General features: G+C 44.6%; 2 protein-coding genes across 2 annotated transcripts; one reads left to right on the top strand and one right to left on the bottom strand.

Annotated features, from left to right (window-relative positions):
* On the bottom strand, nt 1-6,468 carry ccdc157 (coiled-coil domain containing 157). The gene is made up of 9 exons (XM_062998698.1): nt 6,120-6,468; nt 5,242-5,404; nt 4,450-4,839; nt 4,024-4,246; nt 3,657-3,734; nt 3,153-3,322; nt 2,863-3,039; nt 1,458-1,623; nt 1-1,305 (listed from the first exon to the last, which is right to left on the bottom strand). Exons 1-9 carry the CDS (start codon nt 6,365-6,367, stop codon nt 929-931), a joined length of 1,992 nt encoding a protein of 663 aa, XP_062854768.1. The 5' UTR covers nt 6,368-6,468; the 3' UTR covers nt 1-928.
* Nucleotides 6,469-7,632: 1,164 nt separating this feature from the next.
* Nucleotides 7,633-16,732, top strand: sf3a1 (splicing factor 3a, subunit 1). Its single transcript, XM_062999467.1, has 15 exons — nt 7,633-7,822; nt 8,262-8,368; nt 9,262-9,469; nt 9,604-9,861; nt 10,049-10,123; nt 11,314-11,464; nt 11,708-11,904; nt 12,208-12,322; nt 13,830-14,137; nt 14,231-14,479; nt 14,579-14,786; nt 14,885-15,045; nt 15,939-16,040; nt 16,185-16,256; nt 16,356-16,732. Exons 1-15 carry the CDS (start codon nt 7,778-7,780, stop codon nt 16,455-16,457), a joined length of 2,358 nt encoding a protein of 785 aa, XP_062855537.1. The 5' UTR covers nt 7,633-7,777; the 3' UTR covers nt 16,458-16,732.
* Nucleotides 16,733-18,171: the final 1,439 nt, after the last annotated feature.

Genomic DNA, 18,171 nt, shown 5'->3' on the forward strand with positions numbered 1-18,171 from the left:
TAATTTTATGGTTTTTATTGTACATAATACAGTCCAGTGACTAATGGTACGCTGGTGCTGAATAAAGTATTGGCCGTTTATTTTCATTAAGAGTCGTGCTCTGCTGTGCGCCCTGTTCTGGCTGACACACAGAGTCACTGTGTCTCACATTTATTCTTTTTTGTATTTAGTTATGCATTTTCTCCATTGTTCTTCCGATTTAGCATAGCCAATTAGTCTTCCACTGTTGGGGATCCCGATTGCTTTCGATTAGGGTACATTCATCTGCCCCATGTCCCCTCCGATGCCTTCTTTTTCGCCCGCGCCACGGTGGATTTGCACATGAGACTCATCCACTTCTGCACAGACATCAGCATCCTTGCACAGTGTGTAAACACCCCAGCCACTTTATTAGTTCAGTCTTTTCCCCACCAAGCAGACTTGGGCAATTTTTGTCTGCTGCAGGCACCGCTAGATGGTGCCCAGCCGACCAGTAGCAGAGCTGAGATTCAAACCGGGGAGTTCAGAATCTCAGCGCTGGTGTGCTAGCGGAATATCCCTCACATTCATGCCGATGTGCTCCAGGTGGAAGGTTTTCTATAAATATCACCAACTGTATGGTGCACCAATTTTCTCTTAAAGCCATGATGCTGAATTGCTCTGTGCGCTCCTCTATTTGCTGGCGCAGGATTGTTGTTTGCCTCGCAAAAGGAACACACTGGGAGTGTAAATGCCCCAGATATCCCTGTTTCTTGGGGTGACACATGTCCGTAAATCCATTTTAGTATGGTCGGGGTGTCCACCTGTTACGGGCCGGCACCGGACAGCGCAGAAAGTTCCCTTACTGTCCTCTGTCTTGCACGGCAGTTCCTTACAAGTGTCCGTACACTTTTGGCTTCAACTGTATACACACACATAAAACAAAGAGTTTTAGGGTGGACGTATGACATCACTTCCTCCTGCGGTTGGACCCAGCGGAGCGCGTACGGACGGCTCGTCTCAGTTTGCTGTACGTTTCCTCTGGATCTGGAACTACAGACAGACGCAGCGTCTGCTGATGAAGAACAGAGGAGGTAGAAGGAGCGGACGAGGTGACCTGACGTTCTTGTACTCGTTCACTCCTGTTCTCGTCTGATGTTCTGGATTCGGGGCGTCCCGCTGCGCCGCCTGTGATGTCCGGGGGTGTAAATAGGTTAGTCCGAGAGCTGGAGTGTATCAGCCGGGCCAGGCTGTTCGTCAGAGACACGTTCTCCCGCTCGAGAGCCTGGATCCTAAATGTGTTGGCCTTGACCTGCTGCTCCATGTCGGCCACCACGTCACCCGTACCTGAGAGAATCCAGAGCACAGACACACCTGTATAAGCATGGATTTTAATTTTTTACCACCAGATGGCAAAAACAGCTCGAGCAACGGGTGTGGCTGAACTCCAGAACTCAATAATTAATAGTGTTCACATACTTTTGACCATAGTATCTTACTCTGTGGTGGTGCATGATGGGGATTAAGTTCAGGAAAGGCCACCAGGACCTTCTCTCTCTCTACAGCCTGGTGCAGATCCTCAGTAAGTCGTGATAAACTCTCCTCCAGCTCACACACCCTCACACACTGTTTCTCCTTGTCCTCATTCAGAGACTGGTACTGATACTGAAAACACACACACACACACACACACATGCCATAATCCATAACAGATTTGGTTGAATATACACGTCTTTAAAGGGTAAAAAAAACTGTTTCTAGGTTTCTAGGACTCCACCAAACCACAGGTTTTGTACCTGGTGTTGCAGTGTGTCTCTCTCCTGTGTTGTGTGATTGTACCTGGTGTTGTGTGAGTGGGTATGCTTGAGTGTATGTATCTGGTGCTGTGTGCGCAGTTGTTGTAGTGTGTCTCTCTCCTGTGTTGTGTGTGTGTGTGTGTGTGTGTGTGTGTGAGTGTGTGTGTGTGTGAGTGTGTTGTACCTGGTGTTGTGTGAGTTGTTGTTGTAATGTATATCTCTCCTGTGTTGTGTGTGTGTTGTGTGTGTGTGAGTGTGTGTGAGTGTGTTGTACCAGGTGTTGTGTGAGTTGTTGTTGCAGTGTGTGTCTCTCCTGTGTTGTGTGTGTGAGTGTGTATGAGTGTGTGTGTGTGAGTGTGTTGTACCTGGTGTTGTGTGAGTTGTAGTGTGTGTCTCTCCTGTGTTGTGTGTGTGTGTGTGAGTGTGTGTGTGTGTGTGTGTGTGAGTGTGTTGTACCTGGTGTTGTGTGAGTTGTAGTGTGTCTCTCTCCTGTGTAGTGTTTGTGTGTGTGTGTGTGTGTGTGTGTGAGTGTGTGTGTGTGTGTGTGAGTGTGTGTGAGTGTGTGTATCTGGTGTTGTGTGCGTTGTTGTAGTGTGTCTCTCTCCTGTGTTGTGTGTGTGTGTGTGTGTGTATGAGTGTGTGTGTGTGTGAGTGTGTTGTACCTGGTGTTGTGTGAGTTGTAGTGTGTCTCTCTCCTGTGTTGTGTGTGTGTGTGTGTGTGTGTGTGTGTGAGTGTGTGTGTACCTGGTGTTGTGTGAGTTGTTGTTGCAGTGTGTCTCTCCAGTGTTGTGTGTGTGTGTGAGTGTGTGTGTGTGTGTGTGTGTACCTGGTGTTGTGTGAGTTGTTGTTGTAGTGTGTCTCTCTCCTGTGTTGTGTGTGTGAGTGTGTGTTTGTGTGTTGTGTGTGTGTGTACCTGGTGTTGTGTGAGTTGTTGTTGTAGTGTGTCTCTCTCCTGTGTTGTGTATGTGAGTGTGTGTGTTTGTGTGTTGTGTGTGTGTGTGTGTGTACCTGGTGTTGTGTGAGTTGTTGTTGCAGTGTGTCTCTCTCCTGTGTTGTGTGTGTGAGTGTGTGTGTGTTTGTTTGTGTGTGTGTGTGTGTGTGTGTGTACCTGGTGTTGTGTGAGTTGTTGTTGTAGTGTGTCTCTCTCCTGTGTTGTGTGTGTGAGTGTGTTGTTGAGTTCGGCTTTCTCGTCCTCACACTCGTCCAGGCGACACTGCAGCTCGTCACACTGCTGAACTAACGCGTCTACTCGCTCCAGCAGGGAGCGCTGTTTCACCTGCAACGCCTGTACACACCCAAACACACACACACACACACACACACACACAGTAGAGGGTTAAAAGTTAAAAAGTTCCTGGGCGTACACTCTTCAAGCAAGGTACGTCACAGAACCCCAACCTCATGTTGGCGCTGGGCACTCTGGTACTTGGCGCTCTCCTTGTCCAGCAGTTTCTGTGTGCTGGTGAGCTCCATCTCTAGTTCTCTCATCTTCTCCTCCATCTCTCTCCACCTGATCTCCTGCAGACAATGTTCATGTACTTTCTCCAGGAGTGAATCTCTCTCATGCTCTACAAGCACACACACACACACATAAATAAATAAGTGATACACACACTATTTCAAATCTTGGCTGCTATATACTGTGGCGTAGTGTTTCTATAGAAACTTTAAGACAACTGGCTTACTTTCTTGATAAAATGGTATCAGATGGGTAACATTTATATTTTACAGGGCTGCTGAAACCAAGCGTGATTGTTTAATTTGCTAAACTGGTGTACCAAAGGTGTGATTACAAATAGAAGTCATTGTACCTGTTTTTGAGTCTCATGCTTTCGGTCCTGACTGTGACTAAAGCTGATTTTATTTTAGATCTTTATAGCCGATAATATTACTAAATCTTACCAAGGCTCTGGTGTGTTTCACTCAGCAGTTCCAGTTCTGCATTTAGCTCTGAAAGTTTCACTTCCAAACCTGCAGCTCCTATAGTAAAAAAAATTAATAAAAGAAGAATAAGGATATAAATCTCTATATGAACCTGCCTCGTGCAGGAGAAAAGAAGTGTGCGGCTACTGTACACGTGTCGGGGGGTTAGTTATGACCCTCCTTGGTCAGGAGTGGAGGTCTGCAGCAGTAGAGGTGAAATGTGATTGGGTAATTGGATACGACTAGATTGGGATAAAAAAATTATCCATAAAAAATAAAAATTACTAAACACAGAAAGAACAAACATATAAAACCGTATTAAACAGTAAACGTGATTTTATTAAACCTTGCTTGAGCTTCTCGTGTTCCTCCTGCACTCTCGTCAGCTCCTCGTCTCCTCTGATCTTCATCTCCCTCAGTTTGTTCTCCCACTGCTCCTCCATCCTCCTCCTCTCCTCTTCCTCGCTCCTCGCCTTCTTCTGCACTTCCTCTAACTCGAGTCTCAGATTCTTTTTCTCATTCTTAACCCTCTGCATTCTCTCTGTTAGAGAATCTGACGTGGCCTTTACCTGTGGATCAAAAACACACAGAAATCAAACACATACTTGATAACGCTCACCAAAGTGTACTGTTATGAGACAGTAACAGAGACGCAGGTAAAGTAAACCACGACACAATAAAAACCACAACAAGCAGTCAATCCACCTTCAGGAAACATTTTAATTTACAATTTATCGGACTGTTCTGCATGAAGTAAAGGTGCAAAACTGACCTGGGTGACGTGTTTCTGGATGTGTCCCAAATCTTTTTTCTGCTCACAGGCCCACAGAGCCACGTCACAGGCCGAGAGACGACCCAGCTGCAGCGTTTCATCCACAGCCTCCAGGAGGCACCACAGTGAGCAGGGCAGACCCAGAGACCTGCACAGGGATGCCAACACAGTAGCGCTGTCCTTCAACGTGGCCTGGACGCGGGCACAGGCGTCACACGGTACCAGGGCCGACTCCACCGTCTGACAGCTCACGCTGCGGCTCTGAGTCGGAACAATAACAGGACCTGGAGGAGAACTCTGGAGACTGGAGGATGAGGATGCTCGCTGGGATTTGGAAGTCGAGGGACGAGGAAAGGAAGAAGAATCCAGTCTGCATGCACCTTCAGTTCTCTACATGGAAAAATATGATTGCCGTCATCTTTAGTCACAGTCTGTAAGGGTTTCCGTCATGCACTCTAAAAACATGCAGAAGATGGACTGACTGCTTTTAACTGCCCCAAACTGCAGGACCTGCCCTCACAAATGCTCTCTTGAGTTTATGGGCATAAATCCCCACAGACACAGTTCAAAATATTGTAAACATCTTACCCGAAGAGTAGAAGCTGTTATAGGTGCATATAGTCAACATTTTATAATGTTTTTAACAAGCCCATGGTCGGGTGTCCACATACTTTTGGCTACACAAAACCATTCGAGCATGTTGTTCATTTCTACATTTCTACAAGCCAGTGAAACATTGTACTGAACTACGATCACAGCATGTGGGTGAAATCTGTACATTTAATTCCTCACCATTTGTCTTTGTTGGCTGCAGAACTGGATCAAACTGTCCCAGTAGCGCTTCACCACTGGACCGATGGACACGGGCGCTCCAGTTTGGGCAGAATGACAAGTTTTCTGTCCTCCTATCATCATCTCAGTGTAGGCATTAAAACTCTGAAGCAGCAAAATCAGCCTGAAACAGACACACACACAAAACAGAGCCACATCGTAACTCCAGATGCTGAAGAATCAGGATAAAAATGTTCATTTATTTTCAATAGTGCATTAAAACCAGGAAATAAATAATGCAGGATCAGAACTTTTAAAATAAACTGAATGATTCCAGGATCTGGGCAGCACGGTGGCTCAGTGGGTAGCACTGTCGCCTCACGGTCCAGGTCCAGGTCCATGTTCTCCTCGTGTCTGCGTGGGTTTCCTCCAGGAGCTCCGATTTCCTCCCACAGTCCAAAAACATGCAGTTTCATTGGAGACACTGAATTGCCCTATAGATGAATGTGTGTGTGTGTGTGTGTGTCTGCCCTTCGATGGACTGGCGCCCCGTCCAGGGTGTTACTGTGTGCCTTGCGCCCATTGAAAAGCTGGGTTAGGCTCCAGCTCCCACCCCCCGACCCTAAGTTGATAAGCGATTAAGAAAGTGAGTGAGTGATTCGGTGGGTAGCTCTGTCGCCTCACAGCAGGAAGATTATGGGTTTGATTCCCAGGTGGAGCAGTCCGGGAGCTCCGGGTTCTTTCTGTGTGGAGTTTGCATGTTCTCCCCGTGTCTGTGTGGGTTTCCTCCGGGAGCTCCGGTTTCCTCCCACAGTAAATGCAGTCAGGTTAATTAAAGATACTAAATGTTCCATGACTGTGTTTGACTGGTGTTTGATATTTTCCAGTCTGGTACTGACCTGTCTATAACCAGTTCCAGTAGAACAATGTGTGAGTGCTGGTTGAACTCCAGTTCTCCTTCAGTGTAATCATACTGCTGCAGTAAAGCCACCAGGTCCACGTTACAGCCCAGTTTATCCGGGAACTTCCATGAGGAGCAGCGGACCGGTCCTGTCCGAGAGAACACCTCCACCACTGCCCCCTGTAAATCCACCACATCCCTCCTTAAACTCTCCACACACTCCTGTCCGCCCAGTAAATGAGCCATTGCTTAAATATATATAAATATATAAATAAATAATATATAAATATATGATATATAAGGTTATATGTCGCTAAAAGTGCTGAAGCTTGCGAGCTTGTTGACAAAGCAGGACACGTCTGTTTTCAGGTCGTTACCATGGGTACATGGCAGTGCACGTTAATGAACTTCATGTCCCATAATGCTTTGTGTGTACTGCTGGATGTAATTCTATTATTATTATTATATTAATAATAATAATAATACTATTATTATTATTTTTATTATTATTACTGGAAGAACAACGTGATATTTATAGAGAATTGTTTTTACCACGTTGTTCTTCCAATAATAATAATAATAATAATAATAATAATAATAATAGAACTACTAATACTAGTAGTAGTAGTAGTAAAAACAACTCTAATACAACAACAACAACAACAATAATAATAATAATTATAATAATAAAACTACTAATACTAGTAGTAGTAGTAGTAGTAGTAAAAACAACTCTAATACAACAATATAATAATAATAATAATAATAATAATTATTATTATTATTATAATTATTGGAAGAACAACGTTTATAGAGAATTGTTTTTACCACGTTGTTCTTCCAATAATAATAATAATAGTAATAGAACTACTAATACTAGTAGTAGGAGTAGTAAAAACAATTCTAATACAACAACAACAACAACAACAATAATAATAATAATAGAACTACTAATACTAGTAGTAGTAGTAAAAACAACTCTACAGTAATACAACAATAATAATAATAATAGTAATAGTAATAGAACTACTAATACTAGTAGTAGGAGTAGTAAAAACAACTCTGATACAACAACAACAACAATAATAATAATAATAGAACTACTAATACTAGTAGTAGTAGTAAAAACAACTCTACAGTAATACAACAATAATAATAATAATAATAATAATAATTATTATTATTATTATTATTATTAAAAACTACTAGTAGTAGTAGTAGTAGTAGTAAACAATTCTCTGTAAATGCCACGTTGTTCTTCCAATAATAATAATATTAATAAAATAGAACTACTAATACTATCAGTAGTAGTAATAGTAATAGTGGTTAAAACAATTCTCTGTAAATACCAAGTTGTTCTTTCAGTCTATTACCATATTCAAATTCCACAACATAAATACTTTCTTTAAATAATCGCAGTGTAGTCCAAAAAAGAACTTCATTTCCCAGAAACCTCCACACAATTTACCGGAAGTTGCCCCTGTTGCGTTCGCCGTTCGTTTCTTGCGGCGGTCTGTGTGTGTGGCGCTGTGAGGCCGCGGATTTACTTTATGTTTTGTGTTTAAACAGAAATATTCTGGTGATTCGGTTTATAAAACTGGAATAAATCAGCGCCGAGACTAAAGTTTTATTAAATTAGGCAGGTTTGGTGCAGCCATGCCGCCTGTACAGATCAACCAGGCCGAAGCTAACAACAACAAGGTGAGGGAAGCTAAATGATGCTAAGCTAATGAGCATTCTCAGTCATTGTATAAATAATAATTATTATCTTTGTTTCATTGTTTAGATTAATTATGATTAAGCAGTATTATATTCTGGGTCATTATGTATTTTAGGTTATTGTGCTCAGACGTAAAAAAGAGAGATTTGTAGTTATTTGAAGTCAAAAGTTTACGTACACCTGTAAGGGACGTGTGTTTCACCCTAATCGTGATATTTCAATGATTTTTAATAACTACAATTGTTGTTTCTGTGACTAAATTTCCCGAGAAACTAGTCTATTTGCGTATTGTGGTATTTTTTTTTATTTGCTGGGTGAGAAACCTTCCTCTACTGGATCTGAAATGAATTTCTAAGCACAATTAACTTCATAACCTAAATATTTGTTAATAGTCTCATGTTGCTTTTATTTGCATTACAGGATGAGCAGAAAGAAGAAACTCCAGCTACAAAACCCATCGTGGGAATCATCTACCCTCCACCCGAAGTGAGAAACATTGTGGACAAGACAGCCAGCTTCGTTGCGAGGTTCGATCATCTGTCTCAGAGATGCTCCAGTGTTGCTACTCTTCATTTTAAAATTACCAAGATCTTGCCACAAAAATCCCAATATTGTACTAAAAATCCCAAGTAACTGAAAACGACAAAATTGTGAAGATTTCTCACATGTATTCACAAAAACAAAAATCCTGAGTTCACTGACCAATAAAAAGCGGGATCATTATCAGCATTAATATTTACAAATTGCAATAGACGTGATGTCATGTTTTTGTGTCCAAGAAAAAAGCCGTAGAAATGGCGGTAAAGTACGCTAGCGCACCAGAGTTGGGGTTTCGAATACATCGTATCGAATCTCAGCTCTGCCTCTCCGACTGGGTTGGGCGGCCGCATGAACAACGATCGGCTGTTGTTCAGGGTTAGAGGTAAGAAAGTCGGATCATAGGTGCTCATAACTGGTGCGACTGCGGCCCCTGCTGGCTGACTGATGGCGCCTGCACAGGGCTGAGGAATAACGCTGGTGGGGGTGTGGCCCTCCGTACACAGTGCCCGTCAAGTGTATGAACTCGACTCGTGCGGGTAAAAAATGCAGTCTGTACTGACTGTACGTGCCGGCGGTGAAGGGTCGAATCAGTATAGAGGATGCAGTTAGGGTAACTGGACGTGACTAGACTGGGGGATTAAAATTGGGGGGGGAAAGTTTTTTTTTTTTAAATGCAGCATGCAGATTTTTATTGCTTGAGTGCAAATAAAAAAATCCCTAGATTACTTCAAAATCGATCCCCCAAATCCCAAGATCTTAGGGAAAACTCCCAGTTAGTGGCAACACTGGCCGGCTCTCATGTTGTCTAGTAGTAAGTCTAGACGGTTACACTGGTGCTGCAATCCTGAATTAAACTGTAAATCTGGATCTTTGTTCGCAGGAACGGACCCGAGTTTGAGGCGAGGATTCGGCAGAACGAGATCAACAACCCCAAATTCAACTTCCTGACTCCGACCGATCCGTACCATGCCTACTACCGCCACAAAGTCAACGAGTTCAAGGAGGGCAAAGCCCAGGAGCCGTCAGCCGCTGTGCCCAAGGTCATGCAGCAGGCGGCACAGCAGGCCCAACAGCAGCTTCCACAGAAGGTCAGATTATTTTCTTACTTCTTATCAGTCTGTCCTCCTTCCAGCTTAGGAAGAACATAATATCGCTGTAGCATCAAGATCTTATGTAGTAATGGATTTAAAATCCTCTTTAATGATAATCCTGCTTTTTTTAGGTCCAGGCCCAGGTGATCCATGAGACCATCGTCCCCAAAGAGCCTCCCTCCGAGTTCGAGTTCATGGCCGACCCTCCCTCCATCTCGGCCTTCGACCTGGATGTGGTGAAGCTGACGGCCCAGTTTGTGGCCCGTAACGGGCGTCAGTTCCTCACACAGCTGATGCAGAAGGAGCAGAGGAACTACCAGTTCGATTTCCTGCGCCCTCAGCACAGCCTCTTCCACTACTTCACCAAACTGGTGGAGCAGTACACCAAGGTAAAACGTTTTCTGCAAACGGGTGCTCGGGTGGCACACCTGTAAATGACACTGACTCACTATCGTTGAGAACCGGGGTTTGAATTCCCAGCGGCTATACAGACATGACCCTGACCAACATATAGCAGTGCTGAAAATGAAATATGTATGTATATTATCCTCGTTATTGACGTCTGTGCTTTTACAGATACTCATCCCTCCAAAAGGGCTGCTGCAGAAGATGAAGAGGGAAGCAGAAAACCCCCGTGAGGTCTTGGACCAGGTAACATAATCTTTTCATCACAACAGGTGCAGTATTTATAAGAAGTGTGTAGTCTCGTTAATGTTCCTATTTCCAGAGGTGTTTAATAGGTTGAGGTCAGGGCTCTGTGCAGACCACTGGAGTTACAGAGCTTACTTTGTGTTTAGAACTTCATTAAAAGTTGTACAAGTTTTAAAAATAATGCTACAAATAAATGCTGGAGAAAGTGTGGTATGGTCGGAACAATGTTAAACAGGAGATAGAAAAAAAATCCTGGAACTCCAGATTCCCCTGGACCCACTATTGTTCTTGTTGTATTACCTGATTATATGTTTACCACTGATCAGTGTTATATAATGCATGTTTTGTTGATGGTTGCAAGAAAAATAATTACTATTAACTGGATGAAGCTGCACAGCTACAATTAAAACTATCGATTTTTAGCCGCTCAGGTGGCGCAGCGGTAAAAAGACACGTTGCAACCAGAGCTGGATTCCAGATACATGGTATCGAATCCAGCTCTGCTTCACCTGTTCGAGGCTGGGCGGCTGTATGAGCAACGATTGGCCGGTTGCTCAGTTGGGGGGGGCGGGACAAAGAACCGGATGTGGGTCTCTCTCTGTCAGAATGCGATTACGACCTCTGCCGGCTGATCAGAGGCGCCTGCACAAGAGATGAGGAAGAGCGCCCTTAGGGTGTGTCTCTCCGCATGCAACGCTAGGTGGCGCCAAACTCGTTAATGTGCGGGTGGCAAAAATGCATCCGGCTGCCGCTCATGTTTCGGAGGGGATGTGGGTTAGCTTCGATCTCCTCGGTCAGGGCGGGGTTCGGCATAGACAGAGAGGAAGCACGATGCAAACTGAACGATTGGATGCGCTAAAGGGGGAGAAAAAAAGTAAAAAGTTGTAAAAAGATGGACACCTGTTATTTTTTACCTCAATTATATGCCCTTTTTCTGTTTTCTTTTCTTGGTTTTGAGGATACTTGTGTTTACATATGTATTTATGTATGTATGAATAGATATAAATGTATAGATGGATGTGTGTGTGTTTTATTTCTGTACCTTGTATGTAAAGTGAAGCCCGAGCTCAAGGTGATTTTGTTTAATAATGTTAATTGCCTGTCTATGTGATAATGGCAATAAAGTAATAAAAAAAAAAGTTGTAAAACCCTTTTTCTAAATTAATATCGTTGATCTTTCTTGTTTGTAGGTGAGATACCGGGTGGAGTGGGCCAAGTATCAGGAGCGCGAGAGGAAGAAGGAAGAGGAGGAGAGGGAGAAGGAACGAGTGGCGTACGCTCAGATCGACTGGCATGACTTTGTCGTTGTGGAGACGGTCGACTTTCAACCCAACGAGCAAGGTGAGAATAAGATGGATTAAGAAATAAGAAGTCAGAATCATGTGCTGCCGTTTTACCTTTATCCAAAAATATTTACATGTTTATATTTATTTATTGGTTCCCTGTGACATGATCAAAACCATACATACAAGCACTCGGGTGGCACAGAGGTAACTCATGCCAGCCCACTATCCATGGCTGGGTAATTGGATATGACTAGGTTTGGAGGAAATGGCTTTTTTTAAGAACTGTACCGTTTACCAGGGAACTTTCCTCCCCCGACCAATCCCGAGGAGCTGGGGGCTCGCATCCTGATCCAGGAGCGCTACGAGAAGTACGGAGAGAGCGAGGAGGTCGAGATGGAGGTGGAGAGCGAGGACGAGGAGGATGAGCGCGGGAACAGGGGTGAAGGTCGCGCAACCCAGGCAGACCAGGACACACAGCTTCAGGATATGGACGAGGTAACACACACACACACACACACTTTTTCCCCAATCTAGTTCATTCCGAATCCCGAGGAGTGCCACAGATTAGCATGTTCCGCCTTTGAGATGCATGCAGTCCTCGCTTGCTTCTTTTACACCTCGGACGTTAAAGCAGAGGTCGTTTTTACAGCGGCAGTCAAGAACTCCATCCACCGCCCTCCCTCAGGCACGGCTGGTTGTTCATCATAGCTGAAATCCCAACTGTAGAGCTTAGTGGTTTTATACATCATATATGAGACGTCTCTTTGAGAATGAAATGTACTCTGTGTTAACTTTCAGGGTTCCGATGACGAGGACACAGTGAAGGCTCCACTTCCTCCTGAAAACCCCATGCCCCCTCCACTCCCCCCTACGCCGGATCAGGTCATCATTCGCAAAGACTACGACCCCAAGGGTAAGATCTGCTCTGTAAGGATTAGGGCATGATTCATTTAATACAGTGTAAAAGTACTGAAGGAAGGTCATAGAGGTCAGTTTGGGGATTTGGAGAAACATACAGAAGCACGTGTGACTGTCCATGCATAATATGGATTTCTGAGACAATCCACTGCTGGTTGGAGTAAGGAAACGGGCAGTAAGCAGGCCCTCCTCGGCTATATTGAGGGTGGTGCGGGCACCAAAGGATTTGGAACTGACTGTATTGGGAGAAATTGCTCTGAAGGCTGGGCAACAAAAACAGGACTGTAAAAAAAAAATCGATGCTTTTGAACTTTGGTGCCAGCAAAGACTTTCAAGAGTAGCTTGGACCTCAAAGAAGGCAAACAAATAGATCCTTTACCAAAAATCTAACCTAGTTTCTAACTGGAAGCTCGGAGAACCAAACTTAAGCTTTTAAGGGTTGAATGTAAATGAGTAAGAGGATGGTCAGCAACTGCATGGGTGGATACTAGAGATGCATGAGTGCCGATACTGGTATCGTGTATTTGCCCGATACCGCGCTCATTAACTCGTACTCGTACTCGCAAACGAGGCTCCGATACTAAACATCCGATAGCGTGTGCCTAGTGCACGTCGCTGCGTTATGCCCGGTTCACACTACACGACTTTTGCCCTGATTTTGTTCGCTCGGCGGCCGGTCGGCGCTAGATTTGCCGGCTCGGGAGCAACTCGGCGTTCGCTCGGCGATCAAAACCCGGCTCTCGATCGCTAAGTGTGAACTATCCAACAACTCGATCCGACCGGCTCGCCGAGCGCTCGTCTAGCACGTCAGATATCTGATCCGAGATGTGCGACTGGGAATGAGTGACCTGTCGAACAGCCAATGAGAACGCAGGATACGGGTGTGAGGGGAAACGCAGGAGAGGAGTGTAAACAGGTGGGACGGGGGGATAATATAGTTTATATCAGAATACATCAGCACACACACACACGTTTTACAGTATTTCTGACCTGATCGTTCTCTACAAAACGTAACAACAAAACACCAACATTGCAAAAATATTTATTAACCTCCAACTCACTACAGAACAATCCGTGCTGCTCGTGTTGCCAAATCCACTCAGATTCATTTATTTTTCCTCCTTCATTTCATCACGTCAGCGCACAAACACTTTGATCGCTCGCTACTTGTTGACGTGCACTTTTGGACGTGGTATCATTAAACTTCTCGTCACTTCTCACGTGTGTTTTTGTTTAAAAAAAAAACGGTATTCTAAATAGGTATCGGTATCGGCAAGTACAAAAATACATGTACTTGTACTCATACTCGGTTGGGAAAATTGGTATTGATGCATCCCTAGTGGATACCATTAGAGGAACAATAAACAAGTCATTAAGAAACCTGAAGACCTCAGTGGTCGGTTCGTTTATTCAGCTTCTGGTACTAAGAGTAGAAAATATGATAGAATTATTTAGGTTTTATTGTTTTCCTCCATTGTTGTTTCTTTCTCCCCCACCCACAGCCTCTAAACACCAGGTAATACTTCCTCCCGGCGATGAGTACCTCATCTCTCCGATCACCGGTGAGAGGATTCCGGCCAGTAAGATGCAGGAGCACATGCGCATCGGTCTGCTGGACCCACGTTGGCTGGAGCAGCGTGACCGAGGCCTCCGCGAGAGGCAGATCGAGGAGGAGGTCTACGCTCCCGGCCTGGACATCGAGAGCAGCCTGAAGCAGCTGGCCGAGAGAAGAACCGATATCTTCGGTGTTGAGGAAACGGCTATCGGTAAGAAGATCGGCGAGGAAGAGATCCAGAGACCGGAGGAGAAGGTCAGTAGTTCGTGAAGTGCTATATAGTCATGCTAAAGAGGGCACGCTGGTACTTTTTATTTAGTAAGCTTGCGTGTTTTTGTCTGTGTTTAGGTGACATGGGACGGGCATTCGGGCAGCATGGCACGTACCCAGCAGGCGGCTCAGGCCAACATCACGCTGCAGGAGCAGATCGAAGCCATTCACAAAGCTAAAGGCCTGGTGCAGGAGGACGAGTCCAAGGACACGATCGGCCCAAGCAAGCCCAACGAGAACGCGCTGCTACATCATATGCCCAGCGCGGTGCTCACCATGCCTAAACCCAGCCCACTTATCACTGTGGTACCTAGAGCACCACCTGCTGTAAGTATAATTTATTTCACCCTATATATACCTTTAATGCTCGGAGTCCACGCTAAACCCTCTAAAAATGCTTCTGTGGTATTGCCTCCTGTGTTGTAGATTCCGCCACAGATTCGTACCACCCTGCTCTCTGCTGTGCCCATTATCCCTCGTCCCCCTATGGCTCCTGTGGTGCGTTTGGCTCCTGGTCAGGTCCTCACCCCGATGCCACCCATGGTCCACACTCCACGCATCAACGTGTTGCCTATGCCACCCGGCCCACCACACATCATGGCTCCCAGACCTCCACCCATGGTGGTTCCTGCAGGTGAGACTCACGCAGACCAAACCGGTTAACTCATCAGCTCTATCTGCACTGAACATATCCTTGTATTAACACTTTAAACTTCTTATTGTGTTCATTAGCGTTCGTTCCTGCTCCTCCGGTGCCCCAACCCCCAAGCGTGGCTCCTGCTCCGATGCCCCCTCCCCGCCCTCCTGTCCCGATTGAGGATGAGCCTATCAGCAAGAAGATGAAGACGGAGGACAACCTGATTCCCGAGGAAGAGTTCCTGCGCAGAAACAAGGTGCCGTTATGCAAGATTATGCCTGGCATGGTGGCCAAAAGTCTAAGGCCACTAGTAAATAGTTTGTTTTTCAGCAAAAATTATGAAATCAGCAGAACAAGTAACAGCATTTTCACTAGTGCGCACATACTTTTGGTCCTTACTGTGTCTCGTCAAGTGTACTAATGATTAAGAACTGAGTGTATCATTAGATTCTTTATCTGGCCTCCAATTTTACTGGGATTGGGTCAGAAAGTGCTGCTTACAAATCAACCCCAAAACAATATGGAACTCAAATTATGCAGGTTTCTCAGATTAGGAGCCTAGAATCAGTCAGACATGATCCAGCAACGTTTAGCTGATTGTGTCACCCATACATGGGATAAACGACCACAGCAAGACTGTGTAATTATTTAAAACATTTAAGGCCACTCAGGTGGACACGCTGCAACCAGGGCTGGATTCTGAGTACGTAGTATCGAATCCAGCTCTGCCTCACCGGTTCGAGGCTGGGCGGCTGTATGAGCAACGATTGGCCGGTTGCTCAGTTGGGGCGGGTGGGACAAAGAACCGGATGTGGGTCTCTCTCTGTCAGAATGCGATTACGACCTCTGCCGGCTGATCAGAGGCGCCTGCGCAAGAGATGAGGAAGAGTGCACTCAGGGTGTGTCCCTCCGCATGCAACGCTAGGTGGCGCCAAACTCATCAATGTGCGGGTGGCAAAAATGCATCCGGCTGCTGCCCGTGTTTCGGAGGGGATGTGGGTTAGCTTCAATCTCCTCGGTCAGGGCGGGGTTCGGCATAGACAGAGAGGAAGCACGACGCAAATTGAACGATTGGATGCGCTAAAGGGGGATGTACTGCAAACTAAATGCAGTACATACATGCTAACTGTAGGATTCCACGTTTTTCAGGGTCCCGTGGCGGTCAAAGTGCAAGTACCCAACATGCAGGACAAGACAGAATGGAAGCTGAGCGGACAGGTGCTCAGCTTCACCCTGCCACTCACAGACCAGGTACCAGATATAATCAGATCATGCGATGTGATGACATTTTCTTTACTTCTTACACTGGTCGTGGTCGTTTGAGTTCGTATCAGACGCACTTGCAGTAACACAGAGGTGTAAACTTCTAAATAAACTTCTATCATCTCTTTTCAGGTGTCTGTCATAAAGGTTAAGATCCACGAAGCTACCGGGATGCCGGCTGGTAAACAGAAGCTTCAGTTCGAGGTAAACTACTGCCTGTGTGCATATAATATAATAAAGTTTACATTCTGCATTAGGCAGCACTTTTAACGCATTTAAAAACTAATGTTTTTTTTCCTGCAGGGTATTTTTATCAAAGACTCCAACTCTCTGGCTTATTACAACATGAATAATGGAGCCATGATTCACCTGGCGCTGAAGGAGAGAGGAGGCAGGAAGAAGTGAATTCTGTCCGTGTGCTACGTGATCACAGACACACCTGTACCTGTGTGTACCTGTGTGTACCTGTAGGAATCGGCATCATCATGGTCGTGTGATGCAGCTCTTAATCAGCACGTATTGTTAACGATGTAGCTAATTGTATTACATTGTAGATGCTTTTCTTGAATAAACGTGAAACTCTTCCAGTTTCTGTTATTGCTTTTGCGAAGCTGCTTTGATATCATTATGGGATGTTTGGTGTATACTTAAGCAAAATGAAATAAATTTGATTAAAAATGTTTTTGTGGATTTATTTGATGGTGGAAAGTGTAAGAACAGCTGTAGAAAGATGCTGGTGCATCAGTCCTGTAGTCCTGAAGTCCCTGGAGCTTTTCTTCTGAAGGATCTTTCCTCAGTGTTTACTCTAAAACTGGCCATAACTCTTCAGTTAGTAGAAAACTAAACTTCAAGGGTGTTGTGGTGGATCAGCGGTCTGACAAACTAGCACACAACAGCAGCGTTTGAACCCTCAAGTGTAAATTTCATCAGAGCCCCCGACCTGGTCGGGCGTCCACAAAACTTTGAATTTGTTCATGAGTGTATTGTCTAAAAATCCCCTCTTTAGCCTAGTGGTCAAGCTACTGGCCCAGTAATTAGAAGCTTGCTGGTTCAAGCCTTACCACTGCCAGGTTGCCCCTGTTGGGCACTTGAGCGAGGCCCTCAACCCTCAATTGCTGAGACTGTATACTGTAACTGTAATGTAAGTCGCTTTGGATAAAAGCGTCTGCTAAATGCCGTAAATGTAAATCTTACAGATGTTCTTGCACCATCTATTGACTCTGGCAAAAGGCCACTGTTCCATGTATCGTGTAGTCAAACCATCCCTATTTATATGAGCACAGTGTCCAAAGTCACCATCTGCAATTTAAAATAACCATTAAGGAGAAATTATGAGGCCATGATACAAGATTATATACTATATAGAACTTTCTATGTCAAATTAATCATTTTGTTTGCTGTATGGATTTTTTTTTTTGACCCAGCAGGGTACCAGAAAGCCTAACATGAGCCATTTATCTGCTATGAAATTCAAATCCTGTGCAAGCTTGTGCAAACGTTTTGACTTCAGATAGAAATCTGGTGATAATAATACTTGAATATGGAAATATAAAAGCAGGTCAGGTGAAAGTGAAAGGCTGGGTTGTTCTTTGTATCATGAAGTAGGGGCACTTGGGTGGCACAGCAGTCAGTTGGTTTACTGACCTGGTCATTTGGCCGTGTGAGGGAGGAGGCCAGATAAGGTTTACAAAAACAGCTTCTACAAATGATACAGGGAAACAGGCTGAGTCTTCTGTACATGTTGAAAAACTGTATACAGTAGATCCACTGCTGACCGGGGTAAATAAGCGTCTGCTAGCTTGCAGACCTCCTCAGTGCTGTGTGGTGAGCAAAGGTATCAAGATTGCACCGGGAAATTAAGCTTTCCCCATTTATTGTTGGTACAGGAAAGAAACGTTAAGAAATATACTTAATAAAAATGTATATATATCATTTATTTATTCATTTATTTCTTTTTTATGACTTGTGTGTAATAACTACTACAGGGACTTTTATTTTGACAGCAGTTCTTTTAGCTGAAGCCGCTTCTCTGCACTTGAGGTGGAAGGCGAAATATTTAGCGGGAGATCGTTAAGCTTCAGTGTTGACCACCTGTTTCGGCTTTTTATATATTAGTTCT

Source organism: Trichomycterus rosablanca, chromosome 7, assembly GCF_030014385.1.
Source record: "Trichomycterus rosablanca isolate fTriRos1 chromosome 7, fTriRos1.hap1, whole genome shotgun sequence".
NCBI lineage: Eukaryota > Metazoa > Chordata > Actinopteri > Siluriformes > Trichomycteridae > Trichomycterus > Trichomycterus rosablanca.

Excerpts from the sequence above, each read along its gene's own strand:
- sf3a1 (XM_062999467.1), top strand. The coding sequence starts at position 7,778 with ATGCCGCCTGTACAGATCAACCAGGCCGAAGCTAACAACAACAAG. Across the intron at positions 10,124-11,313 it reads CCCGTGAGGTCTTGGACCAG|GTGAGATACCGGGTGGAGTG; the intron begins GTAACATAATCT and ends TCTTGTTTGTAG. Across the intron at positions 11,905-12,207 it reads AGCTTCAGGATATGGACGAG|GGTTCCGATGACGAGGACAC; the intron begins GTAACACACACA and ends GTTAACTTTCAG.
- ccdc157 (XM_062998698.1), bottom strand. The coding sequence starts at position 6,367 with ATGGCTCATTTACTGGGCGGACAGGAGTGTGTGGAGAGTTTAAGGAGG. Across the intron at positions 5,405-6,119 it reads CTGGAACTGGTTATAGACAG|GCTGATTTTGCTGCTTCAGA; the intron begins GTCAGTACCAGA and ends TGTCTGTTTCAG. Across the intron at positions 1,306-1,457 it reads CCATCATGCACCACCACAGA|GTACGGGTGACGTGGTGGCC; the intron begins GTAAGATACTAT and ends GGATTCTCTCAG.